The sequence below is a fragment of the Mugil cephalus genome, chromosome 17 (assembly GCF_022458985.1).
Source record: "Mugil cephalus isolate CIBA_MC_2020 chromosome 17, CIBA_Mcephalus_1.1, whole genome shotgun sequence".
Taxonomy (NCBI): Eukaryota; Metazoa; Chordata; class Actinopteri; order Mugiliformes; family Mugilidae; genus Mugil; species Mugil cephalus.
This window is the reverse complement of record NC_061786.1, coordinates 11219726-11240707: the sequence shown is the minus strand read 5'-3', so window position 1 is coordinate 11240707 and position 20982 is coordinate 11219726. Positions and strand designations below refer to the sequence as shown.

The following is a 20982-nucleotide window of genomic DNA, read 5'->3' as shown; positions in this document are numbered from 1 at the left end:
AGAGGCTATATTTGAAGAAGACTGACAGGCCTCATCTGTTGCAGACATATATTCTTTATGGCCCACTGTTGAAACACAAAGTAGACAGAACGAACCTTATCAATGAACATTAGCAGTCATTAGGCTACTCCTGAGAGGTTGCTGTCAAACTGAAAGCTTCTGTGCCGAGCACTTTTGAACGTGAACTTAAATTAAAAGAACAACGTGAGAACAATGTGAGACTCATTTCAACCCTGCAACTGCCCTTTAACTGTTGAGGAGAATGACAGGATGAAGCTGGAAGACAACACCTCCGGGGTTTCCACCTCCAGGCTCCACAATATCCATCCTCAGCGAAGGATCCACCTGCAGACCCAACACACACACACACACAGAGCTACAGCGTGCTACATAGGGCCAATGATCCAGTCTCATATACAGAGATGGAGTGTTGATGGGGACCATACCTGGTTCCACTTTTCCAATTTCTCAGAAAAAACTGGAGTGACAGCTTCCCTTGGTGGAGACTTTGTGAACAGTCTGCATTAAACAACATAAGACACATAATTTAATCAGTTAATAATTACAAACAATTCTACACAATAACTGTTAATTTGTTAGTGCATGAGTGTGTGACCTGATGAGGAGGTCCTGACAGTCCTCCTGCAGGTGGCTGATCCTGTCCAGCCCCAGATGCAGGGTGCCACTGGGCCCAGAACACACCAGGCGGTTCATAGCCACTCGCAAAGCATTGATCTGAAAGGAAAACACAAAGTACATCAAGTAATAGAAGAGGGAGAACAACATTATGTAAAACTGGAAGTGAAGGACTGTAATGGGCCCAATGTAAAGATCTGGTTTGTGGCTGTTATCATATACAGTTTTATATGTCAAGATACTCTTTATTTTTTAAAAAACATACTGAGGTATCTCATGTTAAGTCAGATACACTTTGGAGAAACTATTCTGTTCAGAATTCTCAAAGATTTGATTTGAGATCAATCACCACGATGATCCTGGATTCAGGAAAACACAACATCTTTTGGTCACAACACATCTACTGTATTGTGCTCCATCTCTGTAACGTCAGCCGTTACCTCAGTGATGTCCTCAACGTCAAACTTGACATCGAAGGCCAGTTCGATGTCATGCTCAGGTAGGAGGGGTAGTTGTGTTTCACTGTTGCAGCCTAAGCCACAGATGGCACCAGTGTAGCTGGTCCTCTCTTCATTCGTCCTGAGTCACATAAGGGAGAAGGATATTAACCTCAGCTAGTAACATGTGTAGGTGCAGCAGTCGTAGGTATCTACTGACCGCAGCTCCATGATTGGGGTGAAGAGCATCACGATGAGTGCAGGCAGACCAGGGATGTCTGGCATCAGGGACGTATCCCTCAGAAGGATACAAGTACCTGCAACACAAACACACTTAAAGACTGTCAGCCTACACATGAAACATTTTGTGTGTTCAGGATTTCAAGGATATAAATATAGTCTGTGGTAGGGTTGTGTTACTGTGGTACCTGTAGAGTTGACTGACACAGTCCCGGCCACCAGCATCCTCTGATGTTTGTAGTGAGGGTTTTCATTCAGGACCAAAGAGCTGATGCTGGACTTCGCAACAGACACAGTCCTGCAGGAGGACACAGTCTTCATGCACAAGGGACAGGGCAGGTTGAACATAATTTGGCCTCGGTGTCTGTAGTGCTTACTTGTAGTGATTCTTGTGGCTCAAGCTGTGGACGTTTATCCTGTAAGGGCTTCTTGGTCCATGCAGAAAAACCTGTAGTGTCAGAGTGAAGCCACAGATCAGACATCAGACAAACAGTCGTTGTTCTGGTCACCAGACGGGCTGGATGGGCGTGCCTCTCCATGAACACAAACATATGAACTGAGCCACAGAAATGGCTCCATCTTCTGGACAAACTGACATCAGCAGCAGCACAAAGGTGATGTCATCATGTAGCCAACGCTGACGCATCACTACCTTGAACATTCAAGGACCCTGTTTTCAACACTTCCTTGAAATCCACCATTATCTCACTTTTATTGTAACTGAAAGGTTATTATTTACTTCTTTCGTAGTAATCATATTAAATGCGCTGTAGGCTGCGTTGCGTCCTACCTTCGTCCTGGAATAGGCTTGACAGTTCTTGGAAAAGTGTGCAAGCAGGCTGCCTATGAGCTCCTTCTCCTCTTTCTTGCGGTCGTTCCAGGAGCTGCCAGCAGAGTTGGGGGTGTACGTACCTTTCTCCAGGTCCTTGTACAGAGACATCAGTAACTCGTGGTTTTGCTGCAAGGGCACAAAAATAATTATTGTGTCATCTGAAGAAAGCAACGCAGCATTACACCTGATCCTTTCATAAATGGACCAGCTTGTCTCTGATAGTTTGATGTTTTGACTAAGCACACTTTAGTGTCGGTTGTTACCAAGACCAAAATCATGCATTTCACATCAGCATGGCAGGTAAAACACACCTGATGCATGTATGAGTGAGTGTTTGGATTATAAAAAGCCTTTTGACCGACTGCAAAAAAAAAAAAAAAAGAGCTGCCTATGTCATAGAAGAGACATTCTTCCTAATATGGACTGACTCAGCACAAACAAAGTTAACTGTGAGTCATTTACTCCCACACTTCAGATAAAAGCATCACCTTAGAATCAAAGCTCTCTTCGGCCTTCACAGCGTGTCCCTCCTCCACCAGTATGTCCACCACGCTGGTGTTGGTCGTCTCTGTGTTGATGAGCAGCTCCACGCGCATGATACCGTGGAGGACGGAGTACAGAGACACGATGAGTGATTGACCTTTCACCAGAGTGATGAAGCGGTTGCGGGCACGGCTGCTCCACTGGTTCCCCAGAATGATGGACTGGGCTGAAGGACGCATTCCAGTGACTTGGAACTCCTGAGCCTGAAACCACAGCCAGAGTTTGTGTTACTATTAGTTCACTCTTAGCACAGTGGAACAGATTGTTTCTAGTTTATAGAATTGATACCTGGAAAGGGTGAGACTGCAGGTCAGGTGGGAGCTCTCTGAGGCTGTTGCAGGCAACGATTGCTGTGTTGCCAAAGTCCAAAAAGAAAACCTGTAGAATAAGAGGAAACATACAGCCAATACCTTCAGTCAGTGTGTTTTGATCAATTTGGTATTTGATATGATTTTATTTTTTTTTTTTATCCCAATTCTATTTATTATTATTTTTTATTTTTTTATTTATATGCATTAATTTCTGGTGTTTTTACAGACATTCGGCAGACAACAGTGGCCTCTCTCCACTGCTCTGCCACTAGGCATAATGGCTGAGGATAGCAACACAATAAATTTATTCCACCACCTGAAGCACAACCACAAGCCAGCAAACACATTCAGTCAGTCCGTTGCATATGAGAAGTAAAGCAAGCGATGGAAAGAAGACATGTACCCTATTTGCCGTTGCATGATTAACAATGTATGCAGTGAACTTAAACAGTCATGGAATAAAACTTTGTAAATGTCACTAATTAATCTGATTTACCACTATGTCAACAAAGTGTCTGGATACAAAGAGGAAATTGCCAACATTTAAAGAAGTAAATAATAAGTCTGTATTTAACAAACTGGTCACACAGGCTGTGCACAGTTAGTATTATGGGATCCATTATGTAGAGGTTATCAATGCAGAGCAAATGTCCCATTAACAAACACACGTAGTTACTGCATGTAGCCATGCAAGCGAACAACTAAACAGATCTTCATAAATTGCCACTTTAAGAACTAAAACGAGTTCCTTCATCAGCAACACTAAACCCAATCACATGTAAGGTCTGTGAAAGCTATAACGTGCTCCTTCTACCACGGTATGAAAAGCTCTATGAAAAGAAAAGTAAAAGAGATAAAGAAAAGATAGATTAAAAAATTGTGAGCCATGTTCACCTCCACGTTGTTACCACAGATGTGCAGGATCTTGGCACGGTAGTACAAGCTCTCCTCGTTGACCTCACAGTAAGGAGCCAGACACAGCAGGTTGGGGTAGAGCGACACAGACACAGGATGCAGCGCACGCATGTTAATCTCCGCTGTCAGGTGGCGCTGCTTTTTTAAGCTGGCTTCGTCTGCTTGGAACCCCCAGAAATTACCCACCTCCATCACCTGAAGCAACACAACAGAGTTAAGAAAATATGCATCTGCTAAAGATTGAAAAAAGCAGAGGAGGTTAAATGGAGGCGACTAACCTCTGTGATGTTCACCACAAACAAGCGATTGGGGGGAAGTTTGTCTGGGTCAATGGAGCTGCTCACTACTCCGACCGGAGACACAGACTGACTCTGGAAGTCTACATTCACCCTAAAGGGAAGGAGACACCTGGGCATTAATGATATTTATACATTCAATGTCAACATTGTAGCATGTCTGTCTGAATGGTTTTAAATGTTTTTTAACATTAAAAAAAGCCTGCATCTTGCTACCAAAATCTGTACTTTGGAGGCTTGCGTTCAGTCCGCAGGGCAGGATTTAATATGATACATAATAATAATTGTAATTAACATCTAAGACAGTGGTGTGAAATTAATTTTACTCTATGATCTCCAGGGGCCCAAACCAGTCACATAACGGCATAATAACCTATAAATAACAACATCCAAATGTATGAGTTTCTTAAGAATAAGTGCATTTCAGCACACTGCTGCCATCTGCTGGTGGTTCTGGGTGTCAGTGTTGTGTTATGTCCACAACTCTGACAAACCAGGAACAGGTGCCAGTTTTTTGAACAATTCCAGTTAATGTGTTCTGTGTAGTTTTAACACTTTTCAAATTCACCCTGTTGGCCAGATCGGACCCTTCTGGTGGGCCAGGTTCGGCCGGAGGGCCGTATGTTTGACACCCTTGATCTAAGAGGTTAACACAACCCACCAAAAATGTTCATCTTAAATTACAATGCCTGTTAAACATGAGTCTTAATTTTCCCAACTTTGTGGGTCTAAATGATTAATTAGGTGCCTGAGGACATTATGAAAAAGATCCTTACAGAGAGACATTTTATTGACGTTTCACTTCTCCTGTCTGTGAAATAAAGGTTTCAGTGCTGTCACTGTTCATCTGCACATCCCCTCACTGTTGTGACTAGTGTAGTAGTGTGTATTTTGCCAAGTGTACTGTTATTTTGTAAGACCTGTAATGTTACTCAAAACATTTTGCCAATATTATATATTTTGGACCTTTGAATCACTTCTGTGGACCTGTGACCTGATACAGGGGCATTTGCAGTACGGTTGTGACATTATTGTTAAAGTGATAATAGCACTGAAGCTTTGGATAATATCTGACACCATCCCTCATCACAAGGGCGAGTTCACTGGACAATATTTTAGAGCCAAAAGTCACACTGGCAGCAAAACTTGTTCACCTGTGAAACCCTCAGCATGCTCAGTGAACTGAATTTGTCACATCAGGGGAGAATGACAACTCCTTTCAAGTCAGCAGGTAAAGTGGACAGGAGCATATTTGACATGTTGCAAACTTAAAATGGGATTTTGGAAGAATTAGGGTGGAGAACCCTAATTCCAGCTGGTATCACCTGAGCTTGAAACTGAGGGTGGGCTGAAAAGTTAATTAAATCTCTTGAGTAGAAAAAACAGGGCTGAAGATCCTGAGTTAGACACAAAACCACTGACGCAGTTGCTTTCAATTCTCTGTAAAATGGCATTTTTTTAAACGAATGCCACAGAAAACTAAATTAGGGAACAGACTGGACATAACTGAGAAACGAGTTTCAGGATGGGGAAAAAAGAGTTTTAAAAAAACAAAAGTATTGTGTAAGCAGGCAGAAACATTACTGTTAAAGGGAAAATAAACATTGAGAAGAGCCAAGGAACTGTATTATGGTTAGAGCTAAAAATATGTCATGTTATCCAATTTCTGACCTCTCAGAGGGGAGTAGGAAGAATGTGGTGCTGTCTCTGCCTAAAACCTCCCCTCTCTGGGTCCAATGACTGCGGGAAAGAGTCATGCAGAGTGCTAGGATGTCAGATTCCATTAAGCCACAGCGCAGGGGGGCACTGACCAATCCAGCCTGTTATATACTGTAGGGGTTCTGCTTTATAAAACAACAGGCTCTGGCCTCAAAAGACCAACACCATCAAACCTGCTAAGGTAAAATTTCCCCCTGTCTAAGCAAATTAAATATTTGAAGTCACTCATTTAAACAGGGGCATTTATAATTTGTACACAGAACTGAGTCGTACCGTGCATATCTCATGTGAGTGATGTGTCTGTTCCCAGCACAGTTTTCTATTTGTTCTATGGGGTAGACAGAGAGCTCCATTGGAGGGTTCAGATGGTCCAGGAGGAGAGCAAGAGACACTTCAGGCAGCACCCCGGAGCTCTTGGATGTCCTGTAGAACTCCACGTATGCTCTGAGTGCACATACATAATTAGAGATAAATGCGGAGCAGAAAAGACAGTAGTAGATTGTTGACACGTCTGATTTGCTGAAGTGACTCCTGGTACCTGGAGCTGTCAAAGTTAATGGTTTTGACCAGTCCACACAGGCGGAAAAGGGACTGCAGCTGCTTGTAATACAGGAAACTGTACGGAGGGAGGTTCCTCACCTGAAAACAACAAAAGGTCACGATTACAAAATCCCAGTTTATAAGGTAAAAGCCATATTACGCTACATTACAACCATACTAGCAGAAAACAGTAATAGACAATAAGTAATCATGTTATTGATAGATATTGACCACTATGTTTTATCTAAATGAAAATGGCCATTTAAGACAATTCAGACTCCATTTACAGACAAACCGTGTTAAACTGCTCTTAATACTTAACAATATTCAGTTTTTCATTCATATGCCTACGTATTAAATTAACTACATAAATCTACATAGATCAAAAGCTTCCGATTAAGGATTAACTGCTGTAATGACTCAAAACAGTAAGTCTCCCAACACTATGCATGATACCATCACTGTTGTTCTGGGGTTGTATCCACTCAGCTCTCTGGAAGCCAGGTCTTCATCTATTTCTGCCTGGACAAAGTAGTTGGGATAATATGCGCCAGCAATGACGACCTGGGATGGAGAAAGATGAAATTCATAACCAGTGACAAAGTAATTCAATCCCTGTCTAGAGGTGGATCCTGAACCTGAAGGGTTCAACAAACGCTCTGACCTGGAGGATGAACTTCTGCCTGTGTGTGGTGGTGTAGTCTAAGGATTCAGTGTTCTTCGGGATGTGCATGTTGAACTGGGACACACGCTTCTTCAGGTCCTCGTAAAGCTCTGCAACCTGAGGGGTGAGAAAATCACAACGCAGGCTTGATCCAAACTGAATATTAGATGGTGAGAAAATATTCAAACTCTGTCCCAAAATAAACTTAAAAGGAGTGCATGTCACCTATTTTCTGTAATGTTGGTATGTGGTATAAATACAACATAAAATATGTTACAGAGGCAAACTGTAGAATTAAAAGAATAAATCCTTTTTTATATCTGGTGTATTTCTCATTCAAATAATTTCACATCTGACTAAAAGTTAACACAAACATGACCCACCATTAACAGCCACTTTGCTAAATGACTTAGGTGAAGCTTTTACTCTTGTTATATATTCCCATAAATTCATGTGATGCAGCGTCATCTCTGTACCTCCTTGATCCTCTTGATCTGAATGAAGTTCTGTCTTCCCCAGTCCAGCTCATCCTAAGATGCAAAAGCAGCAAATACATTGAAACTTCCCATGTCAGCTGAACTCAAAAATTTATTTAGTATATGACAGGAGGTAGCTCTTCTTGTCTTGCCTCTATTTGAGAAGAAAAAAACATAAATGAAGCTTTTGTTCTACACCCGAGGTTCAAGCATTGTGAATTATTTTTTTTTGTATCCTGGAATTTGGGTTTACATTAACTGCCCTATTGCTCATCGCCACAAAGTTTAAGTTAGTTCAACTTGGTACCGACACCTCACATCATCTATCATTGCTACAATTCACTGACATTCAATCTAGAGGACAACCAATATGGATTTTTTTAGGGCCAATATCATTTTTTTTATGTTTTTATTTTTTTTACATCAGTATTGGCCAATGGCCAATAAGTGCTGCTGATTTTTATGAACCAATATTTGGAGCCTATACTGCTTTTCTTCCTCTATTTACATGATAAAAACGACACAATGATAACAAAGATCAAAGAACACAATAAAAAAAAATCTTTAAGAGACAGACCTAATGTCAGATCGAAAATACTTCTTCATTTGTACATGTTGTATACAAGTACTTAAACATTCTCATTATTTCCAAGTATGTCACATAGCTATGACAGATTTCTAGGATGGTCTGAGACTTTTGCTGTGATACTGCTGTGAATGTGATGTTTACCTTTGGGTGTCTCAGCAGTCCTTTCTTCTTTGACGAGTGCCATGCCTAAAAGTGAGGAAAAAAGAAGCAATGGTTTTTAAATATTACCGCCATCCGTGTAAATCCACTGCTCTTATTGTTGTTCTTCAAAAGCAAATACATCACCTTGAAGGCGTTGACGAAAGCTATGGCATCACTTGGTGTCCCACCGGCAAAGGCCAGCTTGCTCCTGGAATGACAAGTCTGACTCAGTGCATGAAGAAAAAACATAGAGCACACAGAACCCAAACCTGTTTCTGTGCAGCATGGACACTGTATGGTAGTGTCTAATCTGTTAGAGGTTTAACTGGTCTGCTATGATTCACCAAAATTGACTATTTGTATGGGTGGAACTAATACTTTTAATGACCACATATGTTCTCGTAATTGATCTTGTGTCTTTAACTATTCCAGGAACCTTTGTTTTCTGCAACAATGGCCACAAAACCGATCAAGAAAATTTTCATATTAAGTACATCATCAACAGACAAATATGAATTCAATCAAGTTATTGTTCCAAATGTCTTGTGATGTCCCCCAGCACATGTGAATCAGTGGAACTGCTGCATGAGACTTACCTGTGGCCGGCAATCTGCTGCATGGACGGTATGGCAAAGAAACTCTTCAGAGAGTGTGAGGCAGCTGAGGACGACAGACGCCGGGGTTCAAAGAAGAACTGACAAAATATGCACACAAACACATTTCCACCATCGCAGTCTCTACAGCTGCAAACACATGAATATGAGACTAACCTATGATGAGACATTCATCCAGACAGCCAAAGACATGACCCAGGACAATCATCTTCCCCAGGTACAGGTCCACAGGTAAGTGGGCCAGCACTCGACCCAGGAATGTCAGCTCGCCATCTTCATTTTGATCACAACCTCTCTTTTCCATTGACAACACACCCATCTGTTGAGTGAAACATCCCATTAATGTAATGTAATGTAAGCTCCCTTCATACCACTAAGTAACCTCAACAATCATAACTCAGAAAACTGGTCTTGATAGCATTTTTATTTTGAATTGTGCAAAGCAGTTTGTGCCCTTGTTCTTCTCCCTGAAAGATTGCACAACATAATCCACTATGTTGCCAAAGGTATTCGCTCACCCATCCAAATATGCTTCTACAAACATTTGCAAAAGAATGAGTCTGTGTAGAGTCAATCACTACACACCTCCAAGCTTCATGTGGTCTTCAGCTTAGCTCAAGAACCGTGCGTAGAGAGCTAAATTGAATGGATTTCCATGTCCCAGCAGCTGCATCCAAGCCACACATCACCAAGTGCAATGCAATGTGTCGGATGCAATGGTCTAAATCACGTTACCACTGGACTGGTGAGCAGTGGATCAATCTGATGGACCAATCTGGGTTTGGTGGTTGCCAGGAGAACAGTACTTGTCTGACTGCATTGTGGTGCCAAGTGTGAAGTTTTTGGTGGAGGGGGGATTATGATTGTGGGGTTGTTTCTCAGGATTTGGGCTTGGTCCCTTAGTTCCAATGAAAGAAACAAAATGCTTCAGCATACCAAGAGATTATGGACAATTACATGCTCCCAACTTTGTGTGAAGAGTTTGGGGATGGCCCCTTCCTGTTCCAACATGACTGTGCACCAGTGTACAAAGCAAGGTTCACAAAGATATGGATGAGTGAGTTTGATGTGGAGGAACTTCAATGGGTTGCACCCGTTGAGTCCTGACCTCAACCTGATGGAAAACCTTTGGGATGAATTAGAGTGAAGACCATGAGTCAGGCCTTTTCATATCTGACTTCATTTCTGGAACAATGGTCGAAAATGACCGTAAACACACTCCTAAACCTCGTGGAAAGCCTTCCCAGAAGAGTTGTTAAACCTGCGAATACTTTTAGCATTATAGTGTATATATGTCATCTCTCCCTTAGCCATGGGCACACAAACACATTACATCACATCACTGCCCTATTATGCTCTCACCCAACAAACTTGCCAAAGCTACAACAATGGCAACATTGGCTGACACAAAGCTGTCAGGGAACTAGAGGTTTAATCCCCTCTGACAGAGGTGGGTGGTCAGCTGCCCGCCCAAATACATAACAATCATCATTACAGTCACACTTTCTCATATATTTGACATTGATGGCTCTCTCAGAGGAGAGTCATCAATCTGCATTCATTTACTGACCTCTTTGAGTTGGAGCACTGTCTTAACTATGTCACCAAGGTTGGGGGGTGAGAGTGCTGATGAGAGCAGGGAGCGGGGATCTCCCATGTCCAACAGCTTCACCTTCAACAAGATTTTGGCTAAGGGAGCCAGCTGAGGGGATGGAATACAGCACAGCATAGACTGACTGTCAAAAGAAGGGTCTAAACATTGTTGAAAACAAGGAAATGTGTCTGGTGTTTGGTGCGTTCTCTTACCAGCATCTCAGGAATCATGTAGTCTGGGATCTCTTTCCTCCAGAACTCTCTGGTAACGAGACGGTAACAGTAACCTTTAGACACTCGGCCTACCCTGCCTGACATGGAAGAGACATCATGGGTGAGAACACAGCAGTGAATGGACGTTTACAGTTTGCAGTTAAAGTACTGTGCTATAGTTGTTGTACCTCTGCGCTGATTGCAGTTGGTTTTGGATGCCCAGGTGAGACGCAGAGACTGATAATTGGTCTCTTCATCACAGACCAAGTGACGAGCCAGACAGAAGTCAATCACTGTGAGAGGAAAACCAATATCAATTTAGATTTTTAAAATATATGATAAATAACAGACAAATAAAATAAAATAAAAACTGAGGGGAAAGGTCACCATATTTGATATCTGGAACTGTCACAGAACTCTCTGCAATGTTGGTGGAAAGGATCACCTGTAAAGGCAAAGAGACTGTCAGTAAAACATGTACTGAAAACCCATGGCAGAACACAGTCAATAGTTTTTACCTTCCTGTATCCAGGGACAGGTGACAGGAACACACCATTCTGTTCCTCCAGAGTCACAGTGGAGTGGAGAGGATACACCTGTAATCTGAACACCAGATCACAGCATAAAGGTAAATGTGAGCTTTCATCATGAGCAAAATGAAAAACTTGTTTGTGCTTTAATCACCTTAAATAAAAGAATACTGTGCTGGCATAATGCATCACTGAATAACTCACCTTTTGTGAACCAGCCTGGTCAAAGCTTCCTGCATGTAGCTTATCTCGTGTAAACCGGGAAGGAAAACCAAAACGCTGCCTCTCTCCGACACAGTCATGTCACCCACTTTCTCTGTGTTGCTACTTACAAACACATCAATACACATTTAGTGGACACGATGACACTTTGTGCGATTGAGCCGTCAAATGGGCTAAAAAAACGACAACATTACCTTAAATCTTTTCCCTCCATCTCGTCAAAGCTGTGAATAAGGCTGATGGCAACATTGTACATCTCTGTTGAGATGTTCGGGTCATCTGGATGAGGTGACTCAATCTGGTAAGAGCAAGGATCCACTATTCAATTTTTAATTGGATTCAGCACAGAAAACGGTAGCATCAACCATCATATACTGTGTCGTCTCTGTACCCTGTGTGGTAACATGTTGTTGATGTCATCCAGGTAAAACTCCTCAATAGCATAGGGTGCCCCCTCCACTTCAAACACATAGGCAGGGTTCATTTTGCCACGAACTGGGCTGCCAAAGTACTCGGCAAACTGTCTGCAGTTAATTGTGGCCGACATGAGGATTATCTGTAAAAAAAATAGTTTTTGTGAGTGAAAGTTCAGGTGATGAATATGTTACCTTTAACTGAACAGTTACCTTGACATAACGAGAGTTGCAATGAAGGAGTTTCCTCAAAACCAGCAGGAGAAAATCCATCTCCTCTGTACGCTCATGAACCTTGTGACAAAAACAGAAGAAAACAGAGTCGAGGCTTGAGAGTTTACCCATGCAGCGGCAAAAAACATACATTACATAACAGTACAGGATGAAACTGCAACAAAATAAAATGTTATGAACTTTAATTAAGCATGTTCATTTAATTCATAAATAAAGGAACTTATCAAAAGAATTACCTCATCTACAAAAATGTGGGAGTACTCTGTGAGGCACTTGGCTGAAACCAGTTTTTGCAGGAGCACTCCCGTGGTCATGTAGATTAGTCGGGTATGCTCAGTAGCCATCTTCTCCAGCCCAACCTAAAATAAAATCAAAGTTGTGCATTTGTTGCAGTGTTACGTCACAAAACTCTTGTCATCTGAAAATATCCGCTCACAGATAATGTTTTATCACCACCTCAGGGATGCCTACTGCTTACCATTTATGTTTTAGTTTCCTTTTCATGGTGACAAATAAATCCATCTGATCAACCCATTACTTTTGTTATTTAAAACCAACACATAGAAACATTGCTGCCATACAGCTCATGTCAATGAGGTTAAATGCTACAGCTTAAGAATTTAATCGGACAGGCCACAGGTGAAGCATACTTCATTTTTTGTAGCTTTAGGCCTCAGCCACCTTAAAAACCAATGTCTGCAATGTCAACATAACTATTTCTGGTTGGAATTGAATTGGAATTGAACTGGTTTGTAGAAAAATCTGCTGATGAGCTGCCTCTGACCTCAGGGAAATACTTTTTGCTTCACAAACCCAATTTCGAGTCCAGTAGAAATTTCAATTCTCAGACTGAATGGCTTTAACAAATCAAGACAAAAAATAGGAAAGTGCTGGAAATAATGAATTCCCTCCAAGCAGCAGACAGAGATATTTAATATGTGGTAACAACAAAATTGTGGCCCTTAAGTATAAAATCAGAACATAATATCCAGGTTGTGTTGCATAATCTAAGCATTTTATCTCCTACTAACACCGACTGTTTATCTGTTCTCCCACTGACAGTGACATAATCCACAACTCCATAGGTCTGCACCCAGTGGAGGAGACAACAGTTATTATTAGAGACTGTTTCAGAGCTCTACACAACGCAGCCAGACAACCCAGCAACAGAAGAGCTTGTTAAGATAAGCATACAAATGCTTTTTAAGCTGTCAATAAGATGCAATGAATGCTCTTTTTGTCATGTCATAAACCATTACAGGTTAGTGCATCAGTGCTGAGAAACTACTGCTACAATACATGCTAAAAACCTAGAACCACCATCACCTGCCTGTTTATTTGGTACACTAGTGAAAATAAATGCACACCAATGCACTGCCTGGCCAAAAAAAGGTCACACACTCTATTTCGTTGGACGGCCTTTAACTTTTAATTTGTTGTGGCATTGTTTTGATCCGCAATGTCACAACATTTCTTTCCATCCAGTGTTGCATTCATTTTTTTCTCCAAGATCTTCTATTGTTGATGGGAGAGTCTGACCACTGTGCAAAGCCTTCTCCAGCACATCTCAAAGATTCTCAATGGGGTTCAGGTCTGGACTCTGCCAATCCATGTGTGAAAATGATGTCTCACGCTCCCTGAACCAGTCTTTCACAATTTGAGCCTGATGGATCTTGGCATTTTCACATTGTCACCTTGGAATATGCCCGTCCCATCAGGGAAGAAAAAATCCACTGATGGAATAACCCGGTCATTCAGTATATTCAAGTAGTCAGCTGACCTCCTTCTTTGGGCGTAATGTTGTTGAACCTAGACCTGAACAACTGCAGCAACCCCAGATCATAGCTTTTAAATGTACTGCCCCCACAGGCTTGTACAGTAGGAAAACAGTCTGCCTCTCTTCTTACCCTGATGCGCCATCACAATGGCTCCTCATTATCATTCCAGTTTTTAATAATGCATTGGACAGTTCTTAACTTAATTTTAGTAGCTTCTCCTTCAGTCTCCTTAGATGTTTTCTTTCCTTGATGTATGCCAATGATTTGACCCTTCTCAAACAGACTAACATCTTCTCTACAACTACAGGATGTGTCTTTTGACGGTTGTTCAGGAAATGAGAAGCTACTCATTGCATCAGTTGTGGTTTAAAAATAAGTTGTTTCCAGTAGAAAGACAAACACCCATGTAGTGATTAAGTAACTGGCCAGGTGGTTTAAAATGGTCCCTCGGTGAATCTTAGCTTCATGAAGGATTTGTTTCAAATAAGTGAGGAGCTGATTCAACAGTGTTCTCATTTTAGAGGCTGTGGTTTGCAGTACTATTGAATTGTGTTGTGTGAACAAATGTTTCTATTATTTTGACAACCCCATGTTAGTCAGTGGACGAGGCCAATTGTAATACAGTTTAACAGCACCACAAAATTAACTCCTCCAAAATTAGCATTAAGTTGAACTACTACCTCTCTTACTCTTTTTAACATAAACTAAAAGTACAGTCATAAAATTGCTTCAGTTTTTTCAGTTGAGTGCATGTTGTGTATTATAAAAACTAAAACATTTGGTAAGAAGAGTAAAAACACGACTAAGAACTACTGTATGAGCAGGATTTTCCAGCACTGCTCAGTTTAAGTAAGTATAATTAGATCTGAATACTGCACCCACCTGATATCCAACCAGACTTCCCAGGGTACACTTCCGCTGTGTGGCAACCCATCGAGCAATACTGGTGGCTCCGATTTTGCGTGGCTGGGTGACCACAAGGTTGCACGAGGCATTTTTCTCAGTGTAATGGTCCAGAATGTACTGTGGCAGCTGGGTAGTCTTGCCACTGCCTGTGGCTCCGCGAATAATCACTACAGAGTTGTTTTCTATGAGGGAAATCAGCTGGAAGCGGACGCACATGCAACAGACACATGTGCATGGTCACAAACAGAGACTGAGAGACTCCATTCAGTGATTGTACAAAATTATCGAAGTGAAAGAGAAATAAAAAATAACAAAATAAAAAAATGAAGTGGATATGGAGCAGAAGGATGTGCTAAACTGATTTATGACAGGAAGTCAAGACTTTATAATCCCCATTTAGAAGTGCAGCTTATATCACAATGTGAGCTCCTAAAATATACACACACTACTCTCCATTAGTCAACGGATGGTGAATTTAAAGTTAGACGTTGCCCTTCAGCATCTAATAACTTTGTGCTCATCCTGAGCAACTAGTAAAAGCGAAAGTGCTCCAATGTCCTGGGGACACAGTGACAATTTCGCTAAAACCCCAAAATGACAAATAGAAAAAAGAACTACAGGAGACTGAGAGGGGAGAATAAACCCATCAAGCTGTGTGGTTGGGTGGACGCAGTATATGAGCACTACATCTTACCTCCCGTCTGTTTTTGGTTATGGGCAGGTTTGGATACTCGTAGCTAGTGAGAGGAGGAGGAGGAGCAGCACCTGAGAATGCAGAATTTAATGCACAAGAAACAGTTTTTAAAAACAATTGGTTCAAAAGTATGATTAGAGCAGTTCAGTTCTACTCCTTCAGTTATACTCACATCTTGCAGGTTCATGTTTTTGGAGCTTTCCTCCATCTGAGTTCACATTTTTCAAGCTGCTCTCATCAAGAACTTTTTCTGGGCTGTAATAAAAAATGCAATAAATTTTTTATATTTTTGAAACATCATTAACAGTTGTACCACAATAAAACTGTTTTCTAAATCATTAGAAACTAAAAGTCATTTAAATCAAAGCTGCGCTGTTTTTTTTTTGTTTTTTTTTATTAACTGTTATTTTAGACCATACATAAATTAATTTACTGCACTCAAATGTGATCAAAGTTGGTATTTAGCATTAGTTTCAAATAACAGAGAGCTGTTGTTTCAACTGTTGTTTGTGGGACTTTTAAACAGTATTGTGTTGAATCGACACATGTTTCTACTATTTGATATACAATATGCCGGTGTCAATCAGTGGGCCGGGCGAAATAACACACTTTTATAATGCAGTTTAATAGCCCCACAAACTACATGCTCTAAAATGAGCATAAAGTTTCAGTACCACCTTTCTTATGCCGTTTCACCATAAAGTAAACAACATAAACAGTCACAAAGCCTGGAGAGTAAGGATTTAGTGCAGGACTGTTATATTAGAGTGTATTCATTTATACTAGTGAGCCTAATGAACTGGCAAGTGCCTCTATGTACAAGCCAGACTACAATTATTGGGATTCTTGTAAATTATTGTGTCTTTATAATCATTTATACGAGACCAGATACTAAGCAGGGCAGCTGTGAGGTTATTAACAGTAATCTTAAGATATTGTTCACAGTGTGTGAGAAGTAAAGCATCCCTTCCTGATACATTAATTGGAGTAATTTCTTACTTTGCAGTTACCTGCCCCTTCTCTGTTTTCCCCCTCAACCAAGCCCACAGCACCACAGCCTAGTTATTTGTGCCTTTTCACTCTCTTAGTAAGGGAAGGATTTTATCACAACAGTAGCCACAAACCCTGACAGTACCAAGAGGAGCTCAAATACAACACACCCACGGCTTGTGTGCACACATGCACTCCCGTCCTCTCTCTTTCTCTCCAGTGCACACACTTCGTGCTAGCTACAAAGCAGCTGACCTTACAACAAAGCAGCACACTGCACAGAGGAGAGTGGGGTGAAAGGAGAGGAGAGGTGACGGCTCTTAGTCAGAAAGCAGTGTGTGACTAACTCTCCTGGAAAAAGTCTGCATGACAAGAGCAGTGGGAGGAAGAGACAATACAAGACAAAAAGGAAAACAATTCCAACAACCGAGACAGGAAAGGATTGCTGCCAACATCTGACATCAAGGGACATTGTCAACAGCTCGTGAAGGAGTTAAATTTGCATAGACTGATTCATGGAGACAAGAAGCTGGAGTCTGTACGCAGAGAAAAGCTCATCTTCACCTAATTTCTAAGTCCGAAAGTGTCAGTGGTGCAGATTTCAACTGTAAGTAAAGATATTTTCTTTCAATTCTCTAAGAGATGTTAGTGTAATAATTATTTCCTGTACAGACTAAAAGACTTTTAGTTTAAATACTAATTCTTTTTTTAAAAGTTTAAATAAAAAATATACCTGGAAGAGCTCTCTTTTGTAATCTTACAACATCACAAGCTTGCAAAAGGCACACATACAGTTTGTTTTTGGTGAGGCTGACCTCTGACCCTGCAGGCTATGTAATCCATCTGAATCCCAGGTGGAAACTGAGCTAGATCCATCGCCTTAGAAAACGGGTTCAAATGCACACACCTGGGACCAAGTTTGACTTGAAGTGATTGCAATCAGAGCACCAATCAGGCAGAGACCACAGGTCAGAATGGTTATGTGGTACTCGTAGTGCACTGTGATTCATAAAAATGTAATTATTTAAAGGGAAAAATGGCAACCATGGAAACCAAATTCATCTACAATCCATGTTTAATATTATTTTATATCAAACAATTCTCATTCTCAAGCTGGAAATATGAAGATTTGACAGAAATAGCAATAAATTAGGGTAATTTTCAGTCATTTTGTCCTCTTATGTGATTTTCTCTGAACCTTATTAACACATTTACATTTCAGTTTCATGACTTCGTAGGTGCAAGTTTAATAGAAATTAGCCCTTGTTTGAAGCTACCGACACACACACACACTAACGCCTTTGAACAGCGCTGTTGTATTGTAGACGTGATGGCTTCATAACAGATAACACAGAGTAATTCTTGTTGTTTCTTCAGGGATTAAGGGCTGTGTGCTGTCTGTGACATGCCTCTGTTCAGCTGGATGAAATGGCCGCATGAGACGAGAGCGCAGGCTAAAGATGAAACGCCGTGTCTGAAAAGCTCTGGGCTTGTACCCAGCCGCATGTTGATCACAGAGCTCTTGTGGCATGTGGAGGAACGTGAGCGGCTGGCAAGGGAACTGGAGCGGGAGCATCAACTAGCCCACAGCGCGCTGGGTCTCCACTGGTTTCAGAAATACCCGAGGTTACGGACCCTCATCCCCTCATCGGAGCTACGCCAGCTGGAGTTTCTGTGCGCCCAGATCCCACCTATTCACGCAGCCGCTGTCCTCTCCAGGTGTTTGGTAGCAGCCATGCTTTGCTCCATGCTCACATTAGTATGCTGTCAGCAGTGGCTAGCTGCTACTGCGTCAACACAGGGCCTGACAGCAGGCAAAGCAGAAAAGACCCAAAGGGAAAGGGAGGAAGGGCGAGCTGCCAAGAAAGCCATAATGTGTTACTGTCATGGTCACAGGCGATGTAGGGTGTTAACATTTGAAGGTGAAGGACGCAGCCTGAGAGTAGCCAGACTGCCAGGGTTTCAACTCATCATCAGTTTGCCACTGTGGGAAAAAGGCTGAAAAGCTGTTAAACACAGCTGAGCGCTGTGACCTACTTGCTTATTTCACATAAAACTCACTACTAGGTCACTACTGGGTGCTTACATAACCATATTACCGAAGAACAACATATTCAGTGGTGGTATGTGGTATAATGTTTGTACCATTTCTAAAAGTCGGTGCCGTTGCCCCAGATATGCCATTCTTTAAAGTATGCTGAAAGTGCATCCAGGTTTTACATTTCATTATTCATGACAACTATAAACTGTGTCAAGCTATGTTGATAAAAAAAATCTGCTCTCTTCAACAGGTCTTACATTTACTAAATTGTTGAATACTTCCACAGGTTTCGTGAGGTGCTCGCCACTAACAACATCAGGCCCTGGGAGCTGGCATCTGTCTTCAAGCAGGTACTGAGAGACTTCCTGAATCAAAGGGAATATGACGAGGAGAACGGCCTCCCGGTGCAGACAACGCGGTTTCAACCGATGGAGACTTGGACAAGTCGTTACAAAATGAAGCAGGGCTTCGTGACACCCACAGTCCCCAGCTGTGGAGACAGTCAAAGGGAAGAGATCCCAACAGTGTCTGGATACGTGGATCGACTCATGCGGTACTCTAGTTCATTCACAGCCAACAGGGACTGGGACCTTCCATATTACTATCCGGTACCTCTTAGACCCAAAGGGGCGTACAGCACTACACTGTGAGAGGACACGCTCCCACCACATCTGTGACGCTGTTTCACACAAGGAAAAGCAGTGATTACATCCTATGCATGGAGACCAAACGGTGTTATTTGTATTAGTTTGTATTAACAATTTCATAGTTTGTGACCAAACGTGAAAACGACATTAGGTTAGGAGGTAAATATACTCAAATATTATATTGCAATAACTATTTTGTGCCTGCCCTTTATAATCTTTACTTCATTGACTGAGTGCTTTATGCAGTTCCCGATTACAAACCTCAGTTAAGATTTTGTACAGTGCCAAGTGGCTTGAGAGATTTGATACTAAGAGCACAAGATGGATTTTTAAGGGTTTCGGTCTTTAAAGCGAAGCAATGTTTACTTGTGACACAGAATATATGAGAAAATCTTTCATGTGAGTGGTTTTTAGAGGCCTATAGTAATAAAATAAAAATAAAAACAGAGATTCAAGAAAACTCAACAGAATTTGCATGGTAATTTTTTGGTGTTTTTAGTCAACATGTGAAAAAATGTTCTATAGATTCTAGTCACTTGTTTCTGATATTTTGAACCAATTTTGAGTATTTCTTTTAATCCTTTTATTTATTTATTTATTTATTTAGTATCGTGGAAGCAAAACATGAAATTGCAATTTATTATAACACGCACCAATCCAAGACACTCCTTAAGTAATAATATAATTATATTGGCAGTCTGTGAACGATTAAAAATTGGTAATAGTCCCCAAAAGACTTTTTTCCCACCCAAAAAAAATTAATTTAATCATACTTTTTTTCTGGTTTCAAAACAATTGTTAAAACCGATACCATCTTCAATTAAGGTTGTGACATTTGTTACTATAATTGCCGCTTTTTTGTTAATTAATATTCATTCCATAGTTTTATTTAAGTTCGAGAGTACCTGTATTTTATTTAAGTAACGTATGTGAATGCTTTTAACAACACTGGCTAAAACTTTTATGCAAATTTTTAAAGAATTTTACAATTCTTCTTCTTACTTCAATAACCTGCTCAAGTTCAGTGAAAGCTAACTACGCTAACTAGTTAGCATGTCGTTAGCCTACCGTCTGCTAGCTTTTACGTTACTTTGAGTTTACATACCTGGACTCTTTCGACGACCCCGGACCGTCGGAGTTTCTGTCAGCAGCTTCTTCTGTGAGTTTAATGTTGGCGAACGTGGTCCCCGAGGTGAACCAGTCCGATATTTGCTCTGAGGTGAAGGTTTTCTTCATGTTTGAGGCGCTAACACAACTGTGACCATCTATCGTGTCAGTAACGTATATTTATAAGCGCATGACGCAGCAGGTGAGTTTCTCCCACCAAGCGGCTGGACGGAGAAGTGCAAGTAAAGTGTAAACATTTCAAGTAGCATAATTTTCTACTGACACCTGTGAAAAGAGATATATTTAAAAATGAACATTCATGAATTTCAGTTATTAAGTAAGGCACTAATACTTACTAATAGTCTGGATTAAGTACTATTAAGTATCTAAAGAGCTGGACAAACTATAAACAATTTTATCTGGATTTCGTGTCATTAAAATGTTGAGAATTGATGTGTAAATGAAAGTTGTTCTTCAGCTATTTTGGTAACTAATGTTTGAGTAAGTTTTCAGGCAAAACTGCCAACATTTTCTTAGGTGACCTTCTCACATTTAAAGGCTTTTCTCTAGTTTATAATGATTGAAAACGAAATATTTTGGGGATTCCTGCTGCTGATCGAATAAATGAAAACATTTGAAGACCTCATGCTCTTGGAAATGA

At 41.0% G+C, this 20982-nt stretch overlaps 2 protein-coding genes across 3 annotated transcripts; one reads left to right on the top strand and one right to left on the bottom strand.

Annotated features, from left to right (window-relative positions):
- Window positions 1-38: 38 nt before the first annotated feature.
- tdrd9 (tudor domain containing 9) lies at window positions 39-20535 on the bottom strand. 2 transcript variants are annotated; one of them, XM_047610326.1, is made up of 35 exons: window positions 20320-20535; window positions 15709-15791; window positions 15537-15607; window positions 14819-15040; window positions 12395-12517; window positions 12138-12218; window positions 11903-12067; window positions 11706-11809; window positions 11494-11616; window positions 11278-11362; window positions 11147-11204; window positions 10948-11052; window positions 10760-10857; window positions 10524-10655; window positions 9110-9272; window positions 8936-8999; window positions 8484-8547; window positions 8340-8384; window positions 7610-7663; window positions 7134-7250; window positions 6926-7033; window positions 6468-6568; window positions 6203-6373; window positions 4193-4304; window positions 3894-4109; window positions 2977-3066; window positions 2634-2891; window positions 2104-2271; window positions 1691-1761; window positions 1502-1611; window positions 1294-1390; window positions 1077-1215; window positions 617-735; window positions 447-519; window positions 39-345 (listed from the first exon to the last, which is right to left on the bottom strand). In XM_047610326.1, the coding sequence occupies exons 1-35, from the start codon at window positions 20448-20450 to the stop codon at window positions 247-249; spliced, it is 4020 nt and encodes a 1339-aa protein (XP_047466282.1). In that variant the 5' UTR covers window positions 20451-20535; the 3' UTR covers window positions 39-246. The 2 variants fall into 2 exon arrangements, with proteins under 2 accessions (XP_047466282.1, XP_047466283.1); XM_047610327.1 differs by having other exon boundaries at window positions 11494-11613; window positions 20320-20534.
- rd3l (RD3 like) lies at window positions 16640-19663 on the top strand. Its single transcript, XM_047610329.1, has 3 exons — window positions 16640-17133; window positions 17904-18245; window positions 18854-19663. Exons 2-3 carry the CDS (start codon window positions 17932-17934, stop codon window positions 19215-19217), a joined length of 678 nt encoding a protein of 225 aa, XP_047466285.1. The 5' UTR covers window positions 16640-17133; window positions 17904-17931; the 3' UTR covers window positions 19218-19663.
- Window positions 20536-20982: the final 447 nt, after the last annotated feature.